We start from the raw sequence: 26,562 nt of genomic DNA, 5'->3' as shown, positions 1-26,562 counted from the left end.
CCCTTGATTGTGTATTGTTTGTTTTAGAGACCTCTCCCTTTTGTGTTTATTGGGCTGGCTTGGGGTAAGGAGCATCCCCCTTTGGGTCTAAAACCAGATGGTATGGCCCCAAGTCCATCAGTGCCCGGATGGATCATCTCTTGTCTGTGCCCCTCTTCTCCACCCTTTCCTATCCACCTGCTGGAGTGTGTGACATTGTGTAAACCCTCGTCTGTGTATTTCTTAGGTCAGTTGGGTGTGTTTCCATACAAATGGCTACACTCTGCATTATGTCCTTGTAGGGTTTTTTATTATGAAAAACTTCAGAGGCGCTTATGCAAGAACCTTTAAACCCGTGAACATCTTGCCAGAACTCAGTGTGACTATGTTCTCTGAATCAGAAGGGGTTCGATGGCACATGCCCTGCAGCCTTGAGGACACACTGTACAGATTAGTATTTAGTGCCGTAAGACACTTGTGGAAGTAACATGAACGTTTGCAAAACTATCCTTGTGCTCGGTCTTTGTCCCATGCTAAATACATTGCAAATGCTCTGCACTCTCAACGATCACCCTCTTTGTATCTATCTCTTTCAAATTTGCTCTTCAGTCCCTCCACTATACACGCAAACAAAAGCAGCATTCTGTAAAAGCCTGATTCCACTGAGGATGTGGGGGAGTTCTGCCACCAGGCCTAAACACTATGTCATATATTTCTCATTCTAGTTAAATATAACTGTACGATGGTGTATATAGCGCAACGAGTGGCCTTGGGACTATTTGGTGCTCGATGATAAAGATCTTTGGTATGCTCTGATGTGAAGCTTGTATTTGACTGGTTTGTCTTAAAGAGCCTGGTTTCTTATTTGCAACATACAATTGAGCGTGATTACAGACGTATTGTAAATCCAGCATGTTATCCTTGATACCACATGCTCTGTAATTGGTGAATCATTTGACATGCAGGGTATGTTTATCAGTGATTGAAAATACTTACAAATGACTAAATATTAACATCTGCCTCAAGGAAAAAAATTTAAAAACGATTAAGGAAACTTTCCAATACAGAAATTGCATTGTATGCTGTGGGTGTTGACTTAGTTGTCATAACATTTGCTGTCTTAATGGTTGCTATGTATGAAATCTTTGGCTACAAGCATACGTTACTCTGTTCTAGAGCAGCCTAAGAGATTTTCATCACAGTTGAATTGCCAGAAGTCAGTGTCCAAGAAAATAAAAATTCAGAACAAATGAAATCTATGGCAGTGCGTGGGGTGTAGTTGGAATGTTACATTTTTTTACTTCCTGATGCTATTCTTTGTTCCTACCAACTTTTATAAACCTTGCATTAGTCTGTGCATAAATGTAAAGAGAATTCATGGGTTTTTTTAAAAAAAAATTTGTATTAAAAGCTGAAATAAACACGGTTGCTCTTAATAGACATCTAATGCCATTCTTAAAAAAAATCTAATACTCCAGCAAAGATTTCTGTATGTATTGGAGTTGACAGAAGTTTGTGGGAACTTTGTCTCACTGGACTCCAGCTCTGAGCACAGAATGAGAAGACTGCTCCTGGACAGAGTGTATTCTGTTTCAAGTAAGCTAAAGGGAGCAATGGCAGATCCCAGTTGGTGCTTAATGGTAGGGTGACCAGATGTCCTGTTTTTAAAGGGACAGTCCCATTTTGGGGACTTTTTCTTATATAGGCGCCTATTACCCCCCACCCCCATCCCGTTTTTTTCACAGTTGCTATCTGGTAACCCTACTTAATGGTATGTGGGTTTTTTTGTTTTTGTTTTGTTTTTTTAAAACCGGACATCAGGCAAAACCCAGTGTGAAAAGCAAGAGTTATCACTCAGGTCCTGATCCACAGTGCACTGAAGTCAGTGGGAGATTCCCTGCTGATTTCAATGGGTTTTGGAGCAGTCCCTCTGGGACTGAAGCTATGCTGGTTTATACAGCAGAGGGACAGATTCTCATCTTGTGTAAACAGGGACAACTCTTTTTACTTCAATGGAGCTATGACCATATAAATTGGCTGAACATCTGGCCTAAGGTAGGGCAGATTGGTGTAAATGACCTATTTTTACTCTTGCATTTAGAGGGGAAAACCTGTTAAATGTGTACACTCGATGCATCTTATTTACTTCGTTAATTTGTATACATGCACTGAGCTTCATCTTAGTAAGATGGACTGTCTTTCAGAATTGGAATTAGAAGCAGTTATCAAGGTATAATATATCTTTATAGAAAGACTGGTATCCATGATGTACTGGGCCTTCCTGTAAAGGTTGAGTATCTGTGGCAAAGCCAGCATGCCTGCTGGAGGTGAGATGCTACTGAAGCAATATGCTCCACTTCTTAGGCCCTGTAGGTGAGGTGTGGGAGGGAATGTTGTTTTGTGTTGTACAGAGGAGAGAGAATTGGGACTCTTGGTCTCTTTTTTCCCAGCTGTGCCACTGATTTGATTTGCTCTACGGCCTTGGCAAGTCACTTAACCTCTCTGTGCCTCAGTTTATACATATGTAAAATAGCTACAAAGCTTACCTACTTCATTAGCACATTGAAAGTCTTCATTAAGTTATGTAAAACTCTTTGAGACCCTCAGGTGAAAGATATTAATGGACAAAGTATTACATTATTATTAAGACTTTCCTATTGACTCAGGATTACAAATTACATTGTTGGTTGTTATTTCCTTGTAAAACCTGCATGGAGGACCCACTATTACTAGTTAAACTGCTACTAAAAGGGGTTTACAGTTAAATATATAAACGTAACCTCCAACACACTATTGGTAACATTCAAACATTGACTGTTGTCACAAACAGTGTTGCCATCAGAAAGGAAAAATAAACAATCTGAACATTCCAACTATTGCTGGAAATAAGATACAATTGGCTGATTGTTTCCAAGTGTTCTAATTAAACTTTATAGCCCTGGGGGATGTATACAGGCATCTGAACATATTATGAATTCAGATCTGCAATTGAAATACCTCCCTTCTAAATTAGCCTAGTTTAGTACAAACCAAATCAATTAGCTTTTAGTCTATTAATATTTGCTTTACCTAGCTCTACTGATTAATAGTCAGTTAAATTAGCGTAGGTTTACAGGCATTTGTTATTACCTTGAATTCAAGATCCATCAATTTGGGGTTTTTTTCTCCCATCCATTTGCAAATCATTTGGAAGTGCGTTGGCAGTTTGAATGGTGCATAATTAGTAATCATAAAATGGTAAATATTATGAAGTTGTGTTACTGCAAAGCATACAGAAACAAACAGAAAAATTTGCAACAGCTTGAATGGAATAGCAAAGATGGAAACAAACACAGAAGTCCTAAAGAACTAAAGAATTCCGTCATCTGCAGATGCTTTATCTGTTTTCTGTCTTCCATTCAGCTGTTTTATTTACACCGTTATTTGCATGACAGCAGCATCTTGAGGTCCCTGCAGGGATTAGAGCTCCATTGTATTAGGCACTTTGCTATGGCATAGTAGGAAACAGTCCCTGCCCCAAAGACCTTACCATCTTAAGACAAAAAAGAGTAGGAGGGGAAATGGGAACAACTGAGTGAAGGTCAGGAGCAGAGCTGGGAGTAGAGCTCTGGTCTCCTGACTCCCAGTTCAGTGTCCTCACTAGACCATGCTACCCTCCCCCCATGCTAGCACCATTGCAGCTCCCTTCCTTAGTCAGCCGTGGTGGGAGTGCTGGCATAGACTAGCAGCTGGTCTACAGTTGTATTCCCACCACTGCTACCATTGGTGGGGGATTTGAAGGGAAGATGCTAGTGTAGACACTAGACATTCTCTATTGGATAAAAATGCCTTTATGGTTGTTGGAATTTGAAATCCTCTCATCGTTATTACAAATGACGCAACCAGAAGGAAAGGTGGGGCTTCTCTCACCAAAGTAACTACCTGGGGTGATGGCTTTCTTCACTGAAATCTCTTAGCCCAAATATGTTTCTTTAGGGCTGTTCTGGGTCGTTGTCGGAATCTGGCCTTCCCCACCCTTATTGGCTAAGCGTTAATGGAGATCACATGTCTGCCTGAGGCCTTGTTGTCATGTCAGAAAAAGGTGAGTTCTTAACTCAAGTTAGGTCACTCAAGATAAAGGCTTTAACTCATGTGAGAACTACAAACTGCCTTCCCATTGCTAGGATTGTACTGAGTTACCTGACTTGAGTTAAATCACCTTTTTTATTTCACAGTGAAGACAAGGCCTGAAGCAGCCAAGCTAAAGGGTTGGTCAGAGTTGTTCTAGGCCTCTGCTACAGTAGGACATTGGTCCATTACTGCAGTGTATTGACTAACACTGAACACAGGCTTTGTCCCATCCATACCAGCAGTTAGTGTGTTCAGTACTAGTTCAGGGGCATCCGTTGCTGACAGCCAGTTAAGCAATGGGTCTGTTTCCCACTGTAGATGGGACTTTCCTTCAGTAAACACACCCTTGTTGAGTTTTGTGTCAAAATGGTCACCCGAAGCCTATCGCTGGGATGTGGGTGGCGCCAATAATACTCCAGCACTTTACAGAGTAGGTCAGTATCCATTGTTAACACTCTTTTTGGCCCAGTCCACACTAGCTGATTTAGACCTGCCTGCACTCCCAACTTTTAATGAGGTTTGTAACCAGGTGAGGGCCATGGTTGGCCCTAAACGTGCTTTGTGCCAACACAGAGCAGGGTTAAGATATGGCTGGTAACTGTGCCAGCTGAACCTGGGTCTCCCTTCCTATTGACCTAGGCTGGCAGATGGGTGCTTTCTGGTAACTAGGTTGTAGCACTGTTTTGTAGTGTGGACGTGCGCTGTAACAGAGTTGGCCAGTGTTTCTTTCTCCTCTCCGCCGTCTGTCTGGTAGGGCATCTGAGTGCATTCTGCTACATGCTGCTGCTCTGTATCCAGGTCCTCGGGGCACTCTATCACCTGCTGAGGCATTATGGGATAGCTGTCCAGAATGCACGGCTACCAACTCATTTAGGTTGTGCAGTAGGAGTGGGTAGACGGACATGATTTTATGGTGGGGGTTGGGGTCGGAGGGGGAGAAACTGTGTGGACACAACTCAACCATATTTGAGTAACAGGGTCTGAGGAGTGTCATGGACTCGCTTAATATATACAATTGTATGCTTAGCTCAAACTGGGATTAAATCAAGTTGAAACTATCTCAAATCCTGCTCTACTACAATTGTGCCTTTGATAGTTATGAAATAGCTGGTCCTGACATGGTTACAGCCCTGCTTCATTTTGTAATGCTACTGTTTTAAAAAAAAAAACAACCACCCCCCCATACACATCTACTGGCCCCAGTCAGGATTGGGGCCACACTGTGCTAGGCACTGTACAGACACATAGTAAAAGACAGTCCCTGCCCCAAAGAGCTTCCAACCTAAATAGACAAGATAAATATAAACAGGCAGATGACATACAGTTTTAGTTCCTTTAAAAAAAAAAATTCCCACCCTATCTGCCCCTCCAGCTCATACCTTAGTCTGGCTCGGGGGTCTCAAACTTCATTGCATCGCGACCTGCTTCTGACAACAAAAATTACTACATGACCCCAGGAAGCCTGAGCCTGAGCTCCACCGCCCCAGGCGGGGAAGGGCAAAGCTGAAGCCCACAGGCTTCCAGACCCAAGCAGGGGGCCTGTAACCCAAACCCCGCCGCCCAGGGCTGAAGCCTTCAGGCTTCAGCTTTGGCCTTGGGCGGTGGGGCTTGGGCTTCAGCCCCTGGGCCCCAGCAAGTCTAAGCCAGCCCTGGTGACCCCATTAAAACAGGGTCGTGACCCACTTTGGGGTCCCAACTCAGCCTGAGAACCACTGGTCTACATGTCTCCCCAGAGAGAAGGTCTGTGGCTGACTTACCTGCCAGCCCAACAGAGCTGTAAAGGAAAAAGAACTTCCTAACCCTTTCATTTAGCTGCTGACAGTAGACAGGATTCTCACCATGTGAAACCCTTGGCTGCATCCATCTATATTACAAAATGGAACTGCATTGCGACCACGTCTGCCTGATGGAACTGGAGCGTAGTGTAGGGCGGCTCTGTGCCCTGATACAGGATCGAGAAACAGGCCAAGATTTTCAAAGATGACTAGTGATTTTGAACCCTTAATTGTTGAGCGCTCAGCTCGTTAAAGGGGCCTGATTTTACACACAGCACTGAGCACCCACCCTCTGTAAATCAGGCCTTTCATAGTGAGCACAGACTTTAACATAAGGTCTGTGTACTCTGCGCTCCCCTTGCCATCTGTCTTGAAGGCTGATACTGCAGTTCTCTTCTTGCTGCGGTACCCTACTCCTATTTCCTCATCTACTCTCCCTTTGGAATTTTGGCTGTATTTTTTCCCTCGAGGGAAATTCTCACCCAAGCTAACCTTCCCTGAATGGTGAGTTAGATAGGTGCCCTGTCCTCCTTTTGAGTCTCGGGATTTCAAAAAATGAGATTAATTCAAGAAAAGTTATAGGTGTATAATTTTAGGGGACTGGAACTTTAAACTGTGATTTAAGTCATTGTTCTAATTCCTAGTACTGGCCATCTCCAAGCAAACTTGTCTGTCTGCAGTTGAATTTTAATCTGGGACTTGTATTGGCTACAGCTACTGGATGTAAAAATCAAATTAATCTTGGTCTGCAAAGTCACTCTGTTAAATAACTGGATCGTATTCACTTGGCAAGGACTTCCACTTCCATGGGAATCTAAAGAACCTGCTTTCCGCAAGTGAAGTTCTTTGTGGTGGTCAGTCTGACCGTTAACCCTTAATAAATCAATGTTAGGTCCACTTTTATCTGCTCAGAGTGTTGGCAGATTAAAAGCACAGAACAATTTGAGCTGATGGAATAAGAAACATGCCGTGCTAGCTGCTGCTTCTAAAACATTTCTTAAGGACTTTTTTTGAATTGAGGGAAATGTTCTGAAGCACTCAGCTTTATGACTGGGCCAAAGTATCATCGAGTTTAATTCTAAAACTATTCCAAAAGCTTGAGAGTGTAGTAACTTTGCACTTAGCCTTCTTTGGCCTTATGGGAGTTGCACAGGTGCTACAAACAGGACATCTGGGATAGTGTAGACTCTCTAAGGACACTTGAAGGAGAGCCAGGCTCACTCCCTGATCCTTGAGGAGCAAACTTCAACACCACGCTCCCTACTGCAGGACATCATTTGGAGGACACTCTGATTTGACAGATGTAGGGCTTCTCACTCCTGGCCTTGGCTTGTGTATGGATGAGCTGGACTTGGCCTGTCAGTGTGGACACTAAATAGATGGGGAAGGGCATTGCTTTTAATGTGAGGGAGGCTGTCTCTTGCACACACCAACAGATTAGTGCTTGCTGTCATCTGTGGGCAAGCACAATGAATGTTTGGAGATGGAAACTTCAATAATAAGACATATTTAAAATGGAAAAACAGCAGCAGAGGAGGACCGCAGCCGAGGTCTAGATGCCTGCAGGCATGCACCACATAAAAAGCAATAACACTTTATTCCCCCCCACTCTGATTTATGATGAAAACATGTTATGGCCATCTGGTTTGTCCTGGAACTGTGTGTTAAACACTGAATATCCATTCAGATATGTTATTTGTTTTTTTGCTGTGCAGGGAATTTGCATCCCACATGCAGATTTTGTAAAGAAAAATACCTTAAGTGGTTAAATTAATATTTATTAAAAATACATACAATCTGAATGTATTTTTTTTAAATGTAGAAAAGCCTGTTTCTCTTTTAGCAGTGCCATGACTGTGAATGGTTTGGGTCTGTGGCATCTGCCCCTTGTTGTCTTTGTCACCACCCCATATTAAGTGGCAGGACAAGATCAGCAATGAGGATATTAGTACCTGAACCCATCCATCAGCTCTGGTTTGGGTCTGGTGGCTTTATTGGTACCAACGGATTATTAGGATGGAAGACCAAAGCATTCGGAAGTACCTTTACCGAGGAATGCCGCTACGCGGTCAGCGATCACGTGGTCCCCAAAAGCTTTGGTGGCACAGAACAATCACCAGTGATGGACATAGACTGAACATCCACTTTGACCACCTTAAGAACCTACCTCGAGATCAGTCTGGGTGGGGCTCGATCTGCAAGGAGGCCAGCTGTCCCTTTGGGATTGGCCATGGTGATGATCTGTCACTACACTACAGTTTCCCTGCAGGAAGTCCAGTCTGCTGATCTATTGTCCTAGCCTCCCTTTGTTCCGCCCCCAGTGTTGTGAGTCAGAATTTGCACAGACAGCTGGGGTAGAATTGAGCAGAGCCTGATTGCATCATAGAATAGGGACTTTAGAATGTTGTTGTGGACATTCCATTGAACCTTTATTTAATGTCCTTTTTTTAAAGGTCAGCTCTCATTTGGGGGAAACCTTTTTTCCAGTGAGTAGGTATCTATGCAATGTAAATTTAACAAAAGACCACAACTCTTAACTATGCCAATCTCAGTCTCTCCTCATCTAGTCAAATGACACAAACTACCATTGAAGCAGATGGCATTATGGTGGATTCCTGGTTTGCTTGTGATCTATGGTGTTAGGGCTTGACTCAGCACAACAGTTGTCACTAATTTAACTAAAATCAGTTCTTAAATCAGTTTAAACTGATGCTGCTCCTTGTTAAACCCAGTTTATATCCATTTAGATTAAATCAACCTCAACTAAATTGATACAAACCAGGTTTTAAATTGAATGAAGGGTGTCCATTTAACAACCAGTTAACTCAGGCAGTTAAAAAACCAGGCCTTTAGTTAAACTGGAGCAACTTTTGTAGGAAGATGCTAAAGCCTTGGGGAAGGCCCCAGATACAACACGTATAGGAAGCTGGCCTAGAATTATGAGTGGTGAGAAGAAATACAGGGGTGCAGCAAAAGACTGAGCTACTAAAGAATCAGAGCTGTGCAAAATCCATCAAGAGTTGCTAGATATTCAATGGGAAAGGGAGGCACCAGTCCATTTATTTGGGGGTGGGTGGGGAGGGAATGTTGGCATCCACTTTACAGTTAGACATCAAAGTCCCTTTTAAAAAGCTGGTGTTGTGACAGTCCTGTGTGTAACGGGGCTATCAGTGAGGGTCTGGTGGCGCAATTATAGCTACGTCCTCAGGTGCAAGAGACCAAGAACCAATACTGAAAGTGCCGAAACTAAGGAGGGAAAAGGCACTGGCAGGTGGAGGAGGGGAACCTCCAGATCCGAATGCTACAACACAGAACAGGCAACAGGCACTTATTGCCAGAATTCAGGCCAAGGGCTTTTGGAGGCAGCCTGGGATATTTTCCTCCCAAATGGAGATTTTCCCACTACAACCTGTTTGCAGGTGGAGCATCTCAACGCTCCGCTGTCTCCTGGAAACAACAGATAGAGAATACAGACCCAGCTAGGAAATCTGAGGGCTGGAGTGGGACTTTTAAAAACTTGGGGTAGTGACAGATCATTTAGGGTTCTGAAAAATGTAGTAATTTATAACTTGTTTCCTGTGGCTAAGCTTTAGTTTAAAAAAACCAGGTATAAGGAGCTTGTGTCTTTGGGATCAGAGAGTAGCAGAATCTATGCGATGAACTGTCAGGTGAGTTAGCTGCCGCACAGCTGGGGCTGGAACCAGAACTAAGCCAGGTAGTTTCTGACATGCAGCCCTGTACTCAGATCACATGCCTCTGAGTACGATAAATGTACTGTAGTAGTAACTCTACCAAAAGCAGTAAGATCTTCCCTTAGTGATGAGTCCTGCCTCCAGGCTCTGCTATTAAATCTTTCCTGAGAAGTGGAGATGAGGCTGCTGGTTTTCTTGTGAGAAATTATCAGGGTCTAGGTAAGAGAAGTGAGAATAAATGACAACCTACTTAACCTATAAATGCCTGTGGCCCCACACTGTCCAATAAGGGGTTAACAGAGCCCTAAGGAAGCTGTGCAAAAAGCAGCCAATAGGAGAGGGGCTGTGAGGCATGGCCAATCAGGGCCCAGCAGGACCATATAAGAAGAGCCTCAGGGCAGAGCAGAGTCAGTAGCTGCCTAGAGTTTGAGGAGGGAGAACTGTGTCTGGAGTAGGCTGCAACCCTGTAGCACCGTGGACAGAGCAGTGCAGGCAGGAACCCTGGGCGAAGAGAAGGTGCTCCAGACGGGCTGCTGTGACTGAGAAGGGTGCTGTGGCTGCTGGGAAGTGGCCCAGGGAAATGCACCGATAGTAGAGACGTAGCAGAAAGCTGTAATCCACAGGGTCCCTGGGCTGGGACCCGGAGTAGTGGCAGGACCAGGAGCTAAACTCCCCTGGAAGAGGGGAGTGTGGATAGTGACATGGCTGAAGGGCTGAGCCATGAAGAGGATGCTGTGGTTCCTGATGCTGCGAGAGGGGTTGCAGGTGGACTGCAGAGAAGGAGTGATGGGGTGCAGACCATGGATGGGGGCGTTGGCCTTGAGCTAATCCCCAGAACAACCAGAAGGAGGCGCCAGTCTGGCGGTGAGTGATGCGCTCTGTGACAGTGGCGTAAGGGCTCTTGGCACTGACATTTGGCAAACTAGTGTAAATCAGTGACACTTGGAAAAGCAGGAAATAAGCTATTGTATCCCAATGTACATGGCTAATAACCCTGGCTCCTGGGAAAGCTGAAATTAGTGTTATTAGTGAAATTAGTCTGATGAGCACGCTCCGTTTTTAGATAATACAGCACAAAATTTGGAGGCCTAACTTGCCAGTATCATCTTTTAGCACTGGTCACGTCCAACAAAACAGTTCAGTCTGAATATAGATTTTTACTTCCAATAATTATAAGTGAAATACTTTAAAACACACAGTAAATGTTGCAACACTCTGTAAATGAACAGTCTAGCGTTTTCTACAGAGCTGGTATGGAAGTTGTTGTTTTCCCTGTGGAAAATTTTCAATTAAAATGAGAATTGTTTTCATTTTGTCAATTTTTTTTTTTAATGAAATGTTTTGTAATTTTGTTTAAAAAGGAATCAAACCCAAACCCCAGATATTATTGTTCTGGCCAACTGGAAATGTACAAAAAAAGTTTGCTTTTTGGCAAGCAAAGTTATAAAAATTTTAGCTGATCAGGCAAAATTTTTTGATTTAACTGAATTTTTTTGCCCAACTAGCTAAAACTTCTCCGTTTTCAGCTGTAAAATAATAATAAATACCGTTTTTAGGTTTTTGTTTTTTCAATGAAAACCTTAAAAAGTCATCAGAGGGAGATTCCCACACAAATTTCCATTTTAGTGAAAAGCTGTTTTTCATCAGAAAATATTTTGAACTAAAAACTTCTATCAGCTATAGTCATCTAACTTCCAACACATGTCAAAATACCGGTAAGTTTACTTGGGTTTGAAGCAAGAAAGAAAGCGTGTATTTCAAAGCATTCTGTTTGATTTCAATGGGTATAAGTTTCATTTTTCTCTATGAAGAAAAGAAAGAGGAATTCTTTTTGGGGGCAAGTATACACGACTGTGTTTGCATGAGAGAGCAGGAGAAGGATGAAAAGAAGAAATAAAGAGGGAATTCATGACACGTATTTAAAACCGCCACCTTATATGGTAGCTAAGAAGTTCCTTTGTGGCATTTGACAAACCTTGCCTTTCTAAAATCGCTTTACATGTGATCTTGCGGAATGTCACCCACCGCTAAAACCCCAACAAATGTCACAATACTAGACCTGAAAAGTGAACCTAGATCTTCCGCCGAGAAGTATTCTCTGTAAGGATAAAAAGTGCCTGAGTTTGGAAGCAGAGAGCTGCTCGCTTTAGGTAGATGGCAGAGTGCTCAGGGAAAAAATATCCGAGCACTTTTGAGCCTGCTCAACCAATGACCTCCTTCATGTTTAACTTATTAATTGCAGTTTATGGAAGATGAATGGTGACTTCCATCAGGGCATGGAGTCTGGAGAAAATGTGGCTTAAATCCATAACGGCATGCAAACAATCCCTCCCTTTTTAATTCATCAGCAAAGACTCAGTGAGTCAAGCTTGTGGGACATATTTTTCAGGATATATATGTGTGGCTTTGGGGCCAGTGTGCATGGTTTACATGGAAAAAAATGCTCATATGAGCATACAAAAGCACTCCCCTTCAACACTAAGGGTCTGTTGATAGAGATTTTGATGAGGGAATTCAGTGGCTTGATTATTAATGTGAATGGTCTGAATGTGGACGTTGGATAAAGCTGCATTTTAAGAAGTACTAAATAAGTATTATGAGAGCACATGGTGTGCTTAGATGAAGCCAACATGATTTTAAGGCTAGCAGATGAAAGAAGAGCAGCAGAATCAATGTCCCTGCTGTTTTAGGACTGTTAGGGTAAATCTGTAGACCCAGTTATCACAACTGTGAGCTCCACTGTGAAAAGTGAGTGAAAGTTCATAAAATGCCACAATAGCTTAGACCAACAAATGCTGATGGGAAAAGGTGCAAAAGGGAGACTGAATTCGTACAAACAAAAAAGCTGACTGGTATAACTCAAGTATTGTGTTCAGATCATGCCTGGTAAACAAGAAAAGTGTGGGACGGAAATCAGTGAACCAAAATTAGGGCTGGTCTACACTGGGGGGGGGGGGGGGGGGATCGATCTAAGATACGCAACTTCAGCTACGCGAATAGCGTAGCTGAAGTCGAAGTATCTTAGATCGAATTACCTGGGGTCCACACGGCGCGGGATCGACGGCCGCGGCTCCCCCGTCGACTGCGCTACCGCCTCTCGCTCTGGTGAAGTTCCGGAGTCGACGGTGAGCGCGTTCGGGGATTGATATATCGCGTCTCGTTAAGACGCGATATATTGATCCCGGATAAATCGATTGCTACCTGCCGATACGGCAGGTAGTGAAGACGTACCCTTAGTGTGGTGGACAAAATAATGAGGGTATGGGCTAGTCCACCCATCACTCCTTTTTGGGGCCCTTAAAAGATTTTTTGAGGAAAATTGGAGGACATGAATGGAAGAGGGCAACGATTGCTGACTGAAAGAAGGGGAAGGAGTGAGCTCTACCAATTTGGCTGCCATCTCCACTATCTCCTGGAACTCCAGAATCCACCATAACACTACTAGATATCCTAAAAGATGTCCAGATCAGATCGGGCCAAAGGGAGGAACCTAGACGACATCACCACCTCCACCGTCTCTGACTAAATCCCAACCACCATGTGGGAGTGAGACTTTGCCATCTACCCTCACCCCTATGTGTCCTTCCCCCCTCCCCATTTTATTTCTTCTCATTTCTGTCCTCCTCCTTTGCCTTCTGTCTGATAAAAGTCTGGGTTAGCTGGCCAAGACTGGATATTTTGCAACACTGCAGTGAGCCTGTGACCAAAAGCGCAACTAAAAGCAGTGCCCTACACAGCCCGATGCTGGTATAAGTTTGCAAGGTCTTAAGAGTGGTTAATAAGATTGTGTTCTGGGCCTGTTTTTCCAGCAGTGAGGTGGCAAGTGAAGGTCCACACCAGCGTCAGAAGCTGCATTTTCTATCTTTGCTGTTCTTTTCACTCCTCTCTCATGTGTTTGTCTTGTTTGGTCTTTTAAGAAATGAGAACAGACTTTAACAACAGCTCCTGCCCATCTCAGCTAACTTCTTCTGTTTTCCCCCAGTAGGACAGGTATTACTATTTTTGATACCACCTAAAAGATGGTCAAACAAGTTTTCCCCCCCCTTCTAATGACTCTCTTGAGTTAAAGGGAACAAGGGATGTTGTTCATATGAAAGCCTTACTTAATACTTGACATTTCAAAGACTTGAACTGTTTTTCCTTCTTTTTCTGTATCTTTATTAAAAGGTGAAAAGGATTCTTAATGGTGTGTTTGCCATGGTACAAAGCAGGTTGAAATCTCTGTATACCAACCCCCGAACTTTGTTTAAAACTGTCTAACGTTGGACAGTGTTATGTCTTTGGGACCATATATTCCAGTCCTGCAACTCGTAAATAAACCTGATGGCAAGGAGACTGAAAATTATTCTGGTCAGTTGTAGGACCGGCTGCCAGGTTTCCTCAAATCCATTTTAAAGAACAGAGGATGAAATTCCAGTCCCACTGAAGTCGATGAGAGTTTTGCTGTTGACTTGAGAGTGGCCCGTATTTCTCCCAAAGTGGCTTGAAATGTGTTTGAACTTTTTGAGGGGTGTTTTTGATATATATACTTACTTATTTTTTGCCAGTGTCACGCTGTCTGGAATCAGAGGGGTAGCTGTGTTAGTCTGGATCTGTAAAAAGCAACAAAGAGTCCTGTGGCACCTTTTAGACTAACAGATGTATTGGCGCATAAGCTTTCGTGGGTGAATACCCACTTCGTCAGACGCATGGGGTCTGGAGTGCTCAGGACTGTGAGTGCCTACCTCAGGGCAGACTGTCAGAAAACAGGGCAGACACCCCAAGCTGCTGGTGTGTCCTATAATTAGATTTCACCAAGCCAGTAAGAAGTATGGACTCCTGGATCACTATACCAGTCTTACCATGGAGTCAGACAGTCCCCTTAGACTGTCCAGTCTATCTTGCCACCCCGACAAACTGGACTTTGCAATAAAATGGTTACTTACACCAAAACTCGCATCATATTTAGGTTGCTTCCAGTCCCAAGAGACCAGTCACTTACCCCAGATCAACTGGCACCCTAGATCTTACACCAAAGACAATACTGGTAGCCAATTCTACTAACTAAAGGTTTATTAGCTAAGAAAAGGAAAGGAGAGGTTAAAGCAAGTAAAATACATGCACAGGTGAGTCACAGTTTGTAATTCCAAAGGGTGGCAGTGATGTACTAAACTGCCAGTTTCAGGGTACCATGATTGTCTCGGGGGATCTCCACCGTGCAGCCGGTGCACTTCCCTGTAAGAGTCCAAACAGTCCAGAGATGAAGGATCTTTTCTTGACTCCATACTTATAGCTTCTTCTCACAGAAAACAAGCCGACAGTGTCACTACCCAAGTGGGCTTTTCCTTTGAGGATGGAGAGTGAGAAATGCCGTTTGAGTCTCTGACCTCCAATCATCAACACAAAGACCACTTGCTTTGAAATGAGCTCTTTTCTGTTAAGGTTCTTCATTTGCATTCTACAAGGCTTCTTTCTCCTTTGATGGGTTAGTTGGTTACAGGGGTATACACAATGTAAATGTTTGCTACTACATTATAATGGGATACAGATAAGTGAAAACAATGCAAGTAACATCCCATTAGTTTTTGTGAAGTTTAAACACCAAATACAATCACCTTGATCTATACTAATGCACAAGTGAATTGGCCTGGGGCTTTGAGATGAGCTGGCACCTGGTCTGCCAGTGTCACAACCAGTTCTGCAGAACAGATGAAATATCACCAGCAAGAAAGAAAAACAAGCCCCTGTTCAGCAAATCATCTAAATACTTCCCCAATGAATAATTTACTAGTCATCCTTCAACTAAGCACATAACCAAGTGTTTTGCCTACAATAGGGCTTAAGCGCATGCTTAAATTCTTTGCTGACTCAGCCCATAGATAATACTGTTTTTAGGAACAAAACCTTTATGTATGACCCATGGAGCGGCGTGCTGTCCTACCATTCTCTCAGGGGCACATGCCTGTGTGCTGGTGCAGCTTATCTCTGAGTGCCGGGGCCTTCACACTGCCCTTCCCCTTGCTGGATAATGTCTCACATGCATCCCACTAAAAATCAACACAAACCCATCTGTCCTGGGCTCTCACTTTTTAATATTGAAATGATGGTTCAGCCCTTGTATGGGAAATTCTCAGGCTTCCACTGCAGGCAGGAGTTCCTTCTGGGCCCCTTCTCACCAAGTCATTCCATTCCCAAAGGCTTAACCCTTCCCCTTAGGTCCCCCAGGCAGAGGCAGACCCTGATTTCCCCAGAAGAAAGCCCAGGGCAACCCAGAGGATTCAGGGGACCTGGGGCAAAGTGGGGGAGCTGCGGCGCTTGTACTTACACGGTGGCGGTCTGGGTCTTCAGCGGCATTTCGGCGGCGGGGGGCCCTTCAGTCGCTCCGCGTCTTCGGCGGCACTGAAGGACCAGCCGTCGAAATGCCGCCGAAGACCCGGAGTGACTGAAGGGCCCCCCGCCACCGAAATGCCGCCGAAGACCCGGAGTGACTGAAGGGCTCCCCACCACCAAAATGCCGCCGAAGACCTGGACCGCCGCCGGGCCAGGGCTCGCGGGGCCCCTGCAGGGCCTGAGGCCTGGGGCAAATTGCCCCACTTGCCCCCCCCCGGGCGGCCCTGAGAAAGCCACTGTCAGCACCAGTCCTTCCCTAGTTACAACAGAGTCTCCAGCACAGAGTCCTGCCTCTGCTGAGTTCAGGTCTGTTCCCAATCACCTGCTCTCGAGAGGAAAACAAACCAGGCAGGGACCTGAACCCCACAAAGTCACAAGCTCACCCTGTGACATGCTGCTAATATTTTCCCTTCAAATTAAAAAAAGAAACCACAAACCCATTTTCTGAGAGCCTGGGCAAAGTGTTCTGCTTATGAATGACAAATCGTTTGGCTTCATAAGGCTTTGCTTTCAAACGAATCCAGGCACTCGGAGTGGGGAAAGCCAGGATGTGCCTGGCTCTGATGGTATTCGTGGGAGTCTGCACTGTTGTTGTTGTTAGCTGTGCTTTGCCATTGTGTATATGTATTAGTTGTCAAATGCAAGTATTAGTCCATTGTGGGTCCAGTCCTGCAAACTCTCATCCACATCAGTAGTAGCTTGCAGTAACTGGCCCTGCTAGTATCCAGAACATCTAATTAGACTATCTCGTTACATATTCCATCCATAGTACTTTAAAACTTTCAAATGTGATAAAGCAGCCTACAAAGAAGATGAGAGGTAGATTTGACTTCTTCCATTTCAGATTTAGTTCGTTTTCTTTCATGAATAGAACAGAGCCCTATGCAAAATCTAAATTTGCTCTAGATGTTTCCATGGTGAGGAAAACCATCCACTGACTGGTTAGAAATGAGTCAGGAATATAATGTTCAAGGCCTTTCAGTTTCAAAAGTCGTTTTGTTTGCTTGGGATTTTTCATTTATACTATATATACAATGTTTGAGTGGCCAGTGTTTTTGTTATATCTTTATTTGCATATTCAGTCATTTAAAATCTCTGTAGGTGAAGTGGCTACAGCAACAGGAAGTGAAACGACGAGTTAAGAGACATGTCCGGGGTGACCCTCATTTGATTCACTTCAATGACCCAATGTGGTCTAAAATGTGGTATATGGTGAGTATCTTCAGTAGTCTTCTTGTTGCTAGCCAGGTACTTTTCTATGGTAGAGATATTTTACAGCGAAGTTACTTTTTAAAAAAATTGAACGTTTCATTATTCTTGATAGTGTGGCCCATTGACTTCTGTGTTTGTGTCAGTGAATGTGCTTTGTAGCTGTATTAATGTATCCCAGGATGCAGAAGAATGTAGTCTTTAGAGGCAGTGTGGCCTAGTGATTGAGCATTGAACTGGGACTCAGGTGACCTGGGTTCTCTTCCTGGCTCTGCCACTGACCTGCTGGGTGACAGCCGGCAAGTTATTTCTCTCCCTGTGCCTCAGTTTCCCCATCTGTAACATGGGGATGATGATGATGATGATGATACTGACCTCCTTTGTAAAGTGCTTTGAGATCTGCTGATGGAAAGCACTATAGAAGAGCTGAGTATTATTGTTTATTGTAATTAGTTGTCTTTCGTCGTGATCGTTTTATCACAGATACAAAATTCTAAGGGCTGAAACTACCTGTATGCAGTAAGATCATTTTATTTTGGTTCATTGATTTGTGGTTGGTAGGGAAAGTCATTTAAAATAAAGGAGTTTGATAGAAATGCTACTTTATATTCATACAAAGTTGAAGATCCCCAAAGTGGAAGAACCAAAGAATATTAAGATTTCAGTTTCCCTCATTAACTTGTTTGGGGATTTCTTGATCTAGTATGTAAATTTAAAACAACCTTACAAATAGCTTGGTAAACTGTGGAATGTAAATGAATTTTCAGATTATTGGATTTGTTTGCACAGTATCATTCTTCAGCTGAATTGGGGATGCTTTGAACTCATTGGCACATTGGGCTGGATCAGTTTTATAATTTGCCCTTTGCTATTTCTGCCCTCAGCACTGTGGAGATAAAAACAATCACTGCAGGTCAGAAATGAATATTCCAGCAGCCTGGCAGAGAGGATATACTGGCAAAAATGTGGTGGTGACCATTCTTGATGATGGCATAGAGACAAGTCATCCCGATCTCGTACAAAACTATGTAAGTAAAAAAAATAATTGTTTGCCGCTTCTCTGTAACCTTTTAGACTGGCATGTCAAATGGAAAATATGATCGTTTTTCAAGGAAAATGGGAGCAGAGACTTTTTCCCCCCAGTAAATTTGTTTCTGAAGAACTTAAGATCAGTCATCAACAGAATACACATAAAGATTGGAAAAAAAGCAAAACTTCAGATTTGAAACATGTTTGGAAACTCCATTCCCATTGGCCAGCTGACTAGGAGATGGTGGTGGGATATTTTTAAACCTTCGTCAGTCTCCTGTAGAGTAAAATCAGGCATCCTGTGGCCAAAGACAAAGATGATGTAAATGGCTTTGCCTAGCCGAGTTTGAAAAGAGATCAAGCAAAACATAAGACTTTCCATAGCTAATCTCTTTCCTGGCCCTGGGAAGTCTAGTACCTGAGTCAGGCTGACTTTTTAACTGAAAGATCCTGACTGCCAACCCCGACGCCCAAATCCTCACTAGGAACCTGATGGGCTTTGGATCGCATTCCATCTTGGCAACATGGACTGTATCACATTCCTCTCTAGCCTGATCATGACACATACTGGATGGAGGCAATACATTTAGTACAATTCTCCTGGTTCTCACCTGATCCCCATTTTACGGTGAAGACCCTGACGTGCCAGTCCCTGCTGACTCACTGCTAGCTCAGTATTTGGATGACACAGGTGTGTGAGTGGAATGCCTCTCTCGGTTATAATCAGGAACCGAAACACTTTTAACCTGTCAAGCCAAGAGTCACTGGTTGATGTTTCTCCTGCAACAGTTGACAATGTTCTAATACATAAAACAGCACATGGTGTAGCATTCCTACAGGCCTGTAAGATGCTGACAGGGACCATGTCTGACAATCTGAGTCTTCTGTGCCCAGGATCCTCTTCTTTTTGCTGCTTTAATAGCTTTGAAATGTCTTTGGGTACGTCTATACTTACCTCCGGGTCCGGCGGTAAGCAATTGATCTTCTGGGATCGGTTTATCACGTCTTGTCTAGACGCGATACATCGATCCCGGATCGATCCCGGAAGTGCTCGCCGTCGACGCCGGTACTCCTGCTCCACGAGAGGAGTACGCGGAGTCGACGGGGGAGCCTGCCTGCCGCGTCTGGACCCGCGGTAAGTTCGAACTAAGGTACTTCGACTTCAGCTACGTTATTCACGTAGCTGAAGTTGCGTATGTTAGTTCGAAGTGGGGGGTTAGTGTGGACCAGGCCTCAGTTATGGGTGTGCCCTAAGAGTTAATGATTTTAGGGTCAGATCCTGGGTCCTTACTCTATTTTCCCTCATTCCCTATCAGGCAAACTCCCATGAGTGAGACATGATGGACCGCACGATTCAGCTCACAGTGCAAAGCTCGTCATTTTTAATAGATTAATTCTTCCTTTAATTTATTTTGAAGAGCTGTAAAAGAGCCTGGGCAGGTGCTTTCTAAACACTTAAAAATAATATAAAGAAGGGCCCACACCCAGCAAATGCACAGGCATGTTCCATTGGCTCACAAGCAATTGCACACTAAGGAAAAAGAAGTTCCTTGTAAATTTCAGTGAGCCCTTTTAAGCTGTTTCTCCTCCGGGCTTGCAAGCTCCGGCTCCCAGCCTGAGGCGTATGCTGGGTTTAATAATGAATGCCAATAGCCTTTGTTAGTCTTAAGCAAATACTTGAGAATTAAATTAGAAGTGCCAGGTTATTGCATAGGTCATCTCCCCAGCCCCAGCCCCTGGAGTGCTCGATTAGTGCTAATGTAGCATCTTACCCGGCTCACAGGCTTTTCATTTAAGCATTTCATTTTATTTGTAGAGTGAACACTTTATAGCCTCCCGGAATTGGAAAAGCAGAAAATATTGAACCACTTTCTTGTCAGTGGTGAGACAAAGCTTATAACCTGAGGGAAAGGGCATTCTGCAATAAATGAGCCTGGCATCCCAGTTATGCCTGAACTACCGCTGAACGATGAGATGTCTCTGTCTATCAGATCCCAGCAACGAGTGCAGCTCCATTTACCTTGCTTCTCCCCTCCAAAGCAGCAACGTCTTCCCAAGTTAATGTTATGGTTGCTTATTAAATGTAAATTCCAAGGGGAGCCATGCCTTGCTTGGGTGATCTCTTCCTGTTACACTTGCTGTGTTAATTCCGTGTTTCTCTAAGGTCCGGTCTGTGCTCTCTAACCAAAGTGAAATGTTTTTAGGATCCTCAGGCAAGCTATGATGTCAATGACAATGACTGTGATCCAAGTCCACGCTATGACGCCAGCAACGAGAATAAGTATGTTGCATTCCTTATAATGCACCTAGCCCTTAAATTGTGTGGTACTTTCCAAGCACTTCACAGACATTTAAACGCCTCATTCTTACAGTTGCTTCCTCCCAGAAGGGCGGGTTAATAGTACAGGAAGCATTAGTAGTATTGGGATTTCATAGATGGGGAAGGTGAGGCAAGAGACGGTGACTCCTGCAAAGGAACTGGTCAGAGCTAGGATTAGAACTCAGGAGTTCCTGGCTCCCCGTCCTGTGCTTCAGCCATTAAACCAATATGCGCACTACCATCCAACATGATAAATGTTACACAACAGTGACACTTTGTAAATCATTTTAGTAGGCTATGAATATTTAAAAGTAGAATTACTTGAGTTGGGGTCTAGCTTATTTCATCTTGCACATGGTCTCCAGTTAGGGTGACCAGATGTCCCTATTTGATAGGGACAGACCCGATATTTGGGGCTTTTTCTGCTATAGGCGCCTATTACCCCCCACCCCCACCCCGATTTTTCACACTTGCTGTCTGATCACCCTATCTCCAGTGGCCCCCCCAGGCCTAAACCTTTCCTTCTTGATGAAGGGAACCCCACAGCCCTCCTTCTGGGGTTTGTGCTGTTCTTCTCCCTGGTCCCTTCGATCCACCCTTCACCAGTTCCGCTCTGGCTGGCAGCAAAGTCTGTCACAAACAGAACTCAATGGTGTCTTTCCCCCAGGGCCGGCTCCAGGCACCAGCTTGGCAAGCAGGTGCTTGGGGCGGCCACTCCGGAGAGGGGCGGCAGGTCCAGCTATTCGGCGGCAATTCGGCGGACAGTCCCTCACTCCCGCTCCGAGCGAAGAACCTTCCGCCGAATTGCCGCTGCAGATTGCGATCACGGCTTTTTTTTTTTTTTTTTGGGCTGCTTGGGGCGGCCAAAACCCTGGAGCCGGCCCTGCTTTCCCCTGGTAGTTTACCCCAGTTTTAAACTAGGCCCAAACCATTTCCTCCTTCCCAAGGGGCCTCAGACCCTCCTGTGATTCAGCCATCACTCCTAGGCATTACCTGGCTGGAGCTCAGCCTTCTGGCTCTGGCTTCCAAACTCCCCTGGTGTCAGGGACTTCCCTGCAGGAGCCTTTCTCGCTCTCTGCAGTTTCCTGAGCTTCCTCTCTCTGTTTCTGGTTCCTCTCTGGCTCTTTATAAGGTAACACCTGTCCTCTATCAGGCCCCACCAAGGCTGTGAATGAGGCACAGGTGAGCTGGAGCAGTTCCCTCTCCAAGGGGGGAAGACGTGTGACATGTAGGCATCAGTTTAATGTCGCCCACCGTCTTCAGATAACAACACACTGTCCTTCCTTGCCCTCTTCTTAAGAACATGGGATGTGCCCGACTGGATCAGGCCCCTGGGCCATCTAGTCCAGAGTCCTGTTTCTGAAGAGGGTGTTAGAACTCTCTAATAGGGAGATGTTGGATCATCTGCCCCCTTCATGCTGACCTCTAATAAAGATTTGCTTAAACCCTGAAGCATGAGATTTAATATCCCTTCCAAAATTCTTATTGTTAATTAGGATGAGTCTGGAAATTCTTGATAGCCATGTAAATGTCCAATCCCTTTCTGAATCTTGTCAGATTCTTGGCCTCAGCCACTTCCTGTGGCAGTGAGTTCCACAGTTTAATTATGAGTTTTGTGAAAAAGTATTTCCTTTTATTGGTTTTGAATTTGTCCCCTTTTTATTGATTGCCCCCTTGTTCTTGCGTTTTGAGACTGGGAGAACAGAAGCTTACCATCCCTAGACCATTCATTATTTTATATATTTTTATCAAGTCCCCTCTTATTTGTCCCCTTTCTAAATCCCTTCCAGCTCTGCAATATCCTTTTTTGAGACAAGGTGGCAGGTATCCTGGTGAGGCCACAGCACTGATTATATAAAATCACACACTTTTTTTATAGCAATTGTCCATGCTCTGTCAGCTCAACTCCCCGCCCCGCCCCAAACTCCTTATTTGAATGTAATTCTGTCCTCCTAATGTGGCGTATACACATCTGCGACCATACAGCATAGCTCTCTTCATGTAAACACCAGTTGCCAAGTAACTTTCTATCAAACAAATGCCAATAGACTTTTCATGCCCTGTGTCCCAAAATGTCTTTCTAAAATGAACAGCTCTACCATTTAAGACAAATGAGTCTATTCTCCGCCCTGTGCACAATGGGCCACATACAGGGGGAATCTTCTAAAGGCCAATTTGTGAACAGAGAGGGGGTGAATGTTCAGGGGTTTAATGTTCATGTGACTTCTGCTGCTGCTAACGGGAGTCGTGTGGCGGAGTCCTTGAACAGCTGACTGGAAATGTGTCCTCTAGTCTAAAAGGACTAACCAAAAACTCTTTTTAAGGATCACCATCTGTGAATTCCCTTAATGATGCCAAGCCTCTAAGCACGTTTCCAATTTAGTGGATTAGATGTCAAAACGTTGTCACACTTTTTCAACCTAAATTAAAGTGGGACTTCCACATGGCGGCACATTTGAAAAGGAAACATTAATACAAAAAAGCAATTTACTTGGCCCCTAATTTCCTCTATTCCCCTGGCCATTATTGTGTTTTTTTGAATAAAAAGCTTCCGCACTCTCGAGTCAGTTTCGTCTGCTGCGGAAGTCTTCAGCCTGGGTTTATGAGCTCACCCGAGGAGGGATAGGGATGTCGCAGATGGAGCATTATGACATCACTGTAGAATGAGAGAGGGAGACATGATGGGATACAACACTGCAAATAGCTTAAGCAGCAACGTGACTGTTAGCAATGGCGTCATGGCACTGGGTGTCACATACAATACATACACACGCTTGGTCCACATGTGTGTGACTGTGCTGTCAATTATTTACATGGAAATGTAGCCTGACTGTAAATTCTCTTTTCAGACATGGCACCCGCTGTGCTGGACAAGTTGCAGCTAAAGCAAACAACTCTAATTGTATCGTGGGCATCGCGTATAATGCAAGAATAGGAGGTAAGGCTGAAGCTAAGCTGTGGCTTTCTCACTGTGTGTGGTTTGCTACTTATACACCTTTATTTCCTGGACCTATAGTTCTGCCAGTCTGGACTGGTGGGTTGTGATTTCTTGAACTGAGATTGACAGGGGGCCAGTGAGGCTTTGAAGCAGTGACCTGGTCTGGAACTGCTAAAGCCTTGGATCTTTATTGTCGGGGCGCCCTTATGTCCTTGATTGAGAATGACCCTGAAGCGCCCCCCTTCCCCCGACAGTGGAGCCGTACTTTCGTGAAGAGGATGGGGACCTGCTGAATTCCGCTCTTGAGGACATGGCTGACAATGTGCCCTCTGCATCTTGTAGATCCTCGGTTAGTACAAATAACAGGTGGCTACAGCTGGTTGGAACCCCTTCCCCAAGATGTGTCAGTTTCATTGGGAAGGGTTTTTTGTTTGTTTGTTTCTTTTAGCGAGAGATTTCTCACACTCTCTAGCCGGGCGATTAGGGCACTGGCCTGGCATGTGAGAAACCCAGTTCAAATGCCCACCCTACCTGATTCAGAGTGATCTGGGACGAAAAGCTGTGGTCTGAATCAGTCAGAGCCAGGATTTGAACCTGGGTTGGCTACATTCCAGGCGGGGCCCCAGTCCGCAGGATGAATGGGAGCACACACCCCGATCCAAGAGTGGGCACTAGGACATGACTCCCTGTCCCCAGAAACTTCCCAAAGGTTTTGGGTTTGTTCCAGCGTGGAACGAAAACAAATGTCAAAACTTCAGAAGTTGCTGCCAAACAGAATTGTCGTCCTGCAGCCAGCTATACCAGTGGCCCCTTCTCATTGGTGTGAGCTTCAATGAGGGAAGCTGCAACACCCCAGTTCGGCTCAATATTCACATCAGAGATTAACGCTCCACTTGTAATCATTCAGAGGGGCTAATCAGGGCTGCTTGGATGTTTGCCTTCCAACTGGAACTGACCGGGGAAGTCAAAAGAACAGGGTTAGGTCTTCATTTGGTAAAGGACCAGTTTTGGAGTTTGTAGGAGCAGCCCCATGCTTTTTCCCTGTATGATCCTCCTGGATTTTTTTCCATATTTAAATATAAAATTGAGCCAACATGTGATTTACATAGGATTGCATCTCTTACAGAACCTGTCCTAAATGGAACAAACAAAGCTTGCATAGGCTTTTGGGAATGTATTCAATCAAGTCAGACCCTGTCTGAAAATTCCTGCCAATGTTTTCACTTCTTCTTGCATCTAAATCCTGGAATCTAGGACTCAGAATAGTCTGTCTTGCTGCATGGGTCAGTCTCTGGACTCTTTGTAATTTGCCTTGGTAGCAATAGATTTTACTGGCAAGGCTATTATAAAATACTGTTCTCAGGGACTGCTGTGTGCAAGCCGCTTGCCACTTTCCATTATGTAAGTGCAACTTGTGGAGCAGGGAATTGGATGCGGTTTTCTCACAGCTGTGCGATCCCACTTTGCTGCCCTCCACTCGGCTGCTGGAACTGCACGCCAGGGAGAGGCCTGGATGCAGATTGGCAGGTGAGCGCCTTTCCACCATTGCACTGTCTTCCAGCTGTTTAGGAGTTGGCAATGCTGCTAGCAGGCGGCAGTACTTCGTTAGTGACTGAGTGGAAATGCTGCCTCTGAGCTTGCTGGGAACATGGGAATGGGGCTGCGCTGGCTGGGAGAGGATTTTTGGGATGCTTCCAAAGGAAACGTAGGGTAGGATGTGAGTAAAAGGGGGGAACAGCTCCTTTATTCCTGTTGGGTTTCTTTCCCCTGTCCTGACTTTCCTACCCCTTTTCCTTCCTATGTACCCCCATTGTCCTCCTTTCTTTCCTATTCTCTACAGCCTCATTCTGGCTCCTTTCTCTTTTCCCTCTTGTGCCCGCCTCACCTATCTCTTTAGGCAGAGGCCGCATAGCCTTTGGCCCAACGTGCAGTGGGGCTGAAGTGGTGTTGGGACATCTGTGGTCCCTTGATTATAGAGAAGCCTAAGTCTGATTTAGTTGGGGATTGGTTGATTTAGTTGGTGTTGGTCCTGCCATGAGCAGGGGGTTGGACTAGATGACCTCCTGAGGTCCCTTCCAACCCTGATATTCTATGATTCTATGTTCCTATGAAGTCAGCAGGAGACCATGCACTTTCTGGAGCTAGATAGAGGTCCGGTTCACCTTGTGTCAACCACACGTGTCCCCTTTCTCAAATCTCCCTTAAAGGAAACTGCTCTTCTCTTCTGTAACCCTTCTGCCCATCAGAGCTGGCAGCAACAAGGGCCGGGTTCAGTATCTAGGGGTTCCGTTGCAATAACACAATGCAAAACCGGCTCGAGCCCCTACCCAATTACATACCACCCCCCTGGGCGCCTCTAAGACGCAATACTTCCCCTCTTGCAAGCACAGAGTCTGAGTGTAGCAAAAGCCTTTTAATAAAGGAGGGAAACAATGTGGCATTATGCTGGGGAAACACCACAAACAGGATTCATAACACAAACCATGAGCAAAAGACCCACCCCCAAGTAAGTTTGGCAGTGTCCTTTTCCCCTCAGGGTCTTAAGTCCAGCAACCTAACAGTCACCCCTTCCACAGTTTCTGTCCTTGGTCAGTGCAGCCCCCAGAGTTCAGAAGCTTATCTGCAGAGTTTACCTCCCAGCCTGGGTGGAAGTGGGGAGATATGGGGGGCATCTTACATGCTTCGCTGCTCGGGTTGACGGCCGATTGCCACACCTCTCCATGGGGTTCTGCTGCAGTCTTCACCGCCACCTGCACCTCTCCGCCAGCCGCCCTGCTATCCTCTCCTCTCCGCTAGCCACTCCTCTCTGCTAGCCATCCTGCTAGCACCCAACTTGTCTTCCCTTAACACAGCTCTCAGTGATTTCTGCTCTTAGTAACGTCAGCTCTTTAGTGATTTCAGCTCTCGGTGATGTCAGCTGTTAGTAGGGGGCCTCAGTGCTGGCGCACTCAGAACCACTAGTCCAAAGTAGGTCTAATGCTTAGACCTCAGAATCCATGTCTTCAGCTCTGCAGTATGTAACAAGACTCCTAACTGAGTCAAATTTAGCTCTATTATTACACCATGGAGAGGTCAAGGTGGTGTTTGGGGCCCTCAGTTACCCATACCTGTCCTAGCCCCTCTCTCTCTCAATTCACTGGG

At 44.9% G+C, this 26,562-nt stretch overlaps 1 protein-coding gene across 3 annotated transcripts in view; it reads left to right on the top strand.

Moving 5' to 3' along the window:
- PCSK6 (proprotein convertase subtilisin/kexin type 6) overlaps positions 1–26,562 on the top strand; it is a 120,685-nt gene that overhangs the window by 24,519 nt on the left and 69,604 nt on the right. For all 3 annotated transcript variants that reach the window (XM_065411497.1, XM_065411496.1, XM_065411498.1), the window contains exons 3-6: positions 17,027–17,137; positions 18,019–18,162; positions 20,368–20,444; positions 23,333–23,421. In XM_065411497.1, the coding sequence (XP_065267569.1) occupies positions 17,027–17,137; positions 18,019–18,162; positions 20,368–20,444; positions 23,333–23,421 (421 nt within the window). The remainder of the gene's footprint in view (positions 1–17,026; positions 17,138–18,018; positions 18,163–20,367; positions 20,445–23,332; positions 23,422–26,562) is intronic.

The sequence above is a fragment of the Emys orbicularis genome, chromosome 10, assembly GCF_028017835.1.
Source record: "Emys orbicularis isolate rEmyOrb1 chromosome 10, rEmyOrb1.hap1, whole genome shotgun sequence".
Lineage (NCBI taxonomy): Eukaryota > Metazoa > Chordata > Testudines > Emydidae > Emys > Emys orbicularis.
The sequence above is the reverse complement of the archived record's forward strand: the minus strand, read 5'-3'. Positions and strand labels throughout refer to the sequence as shown.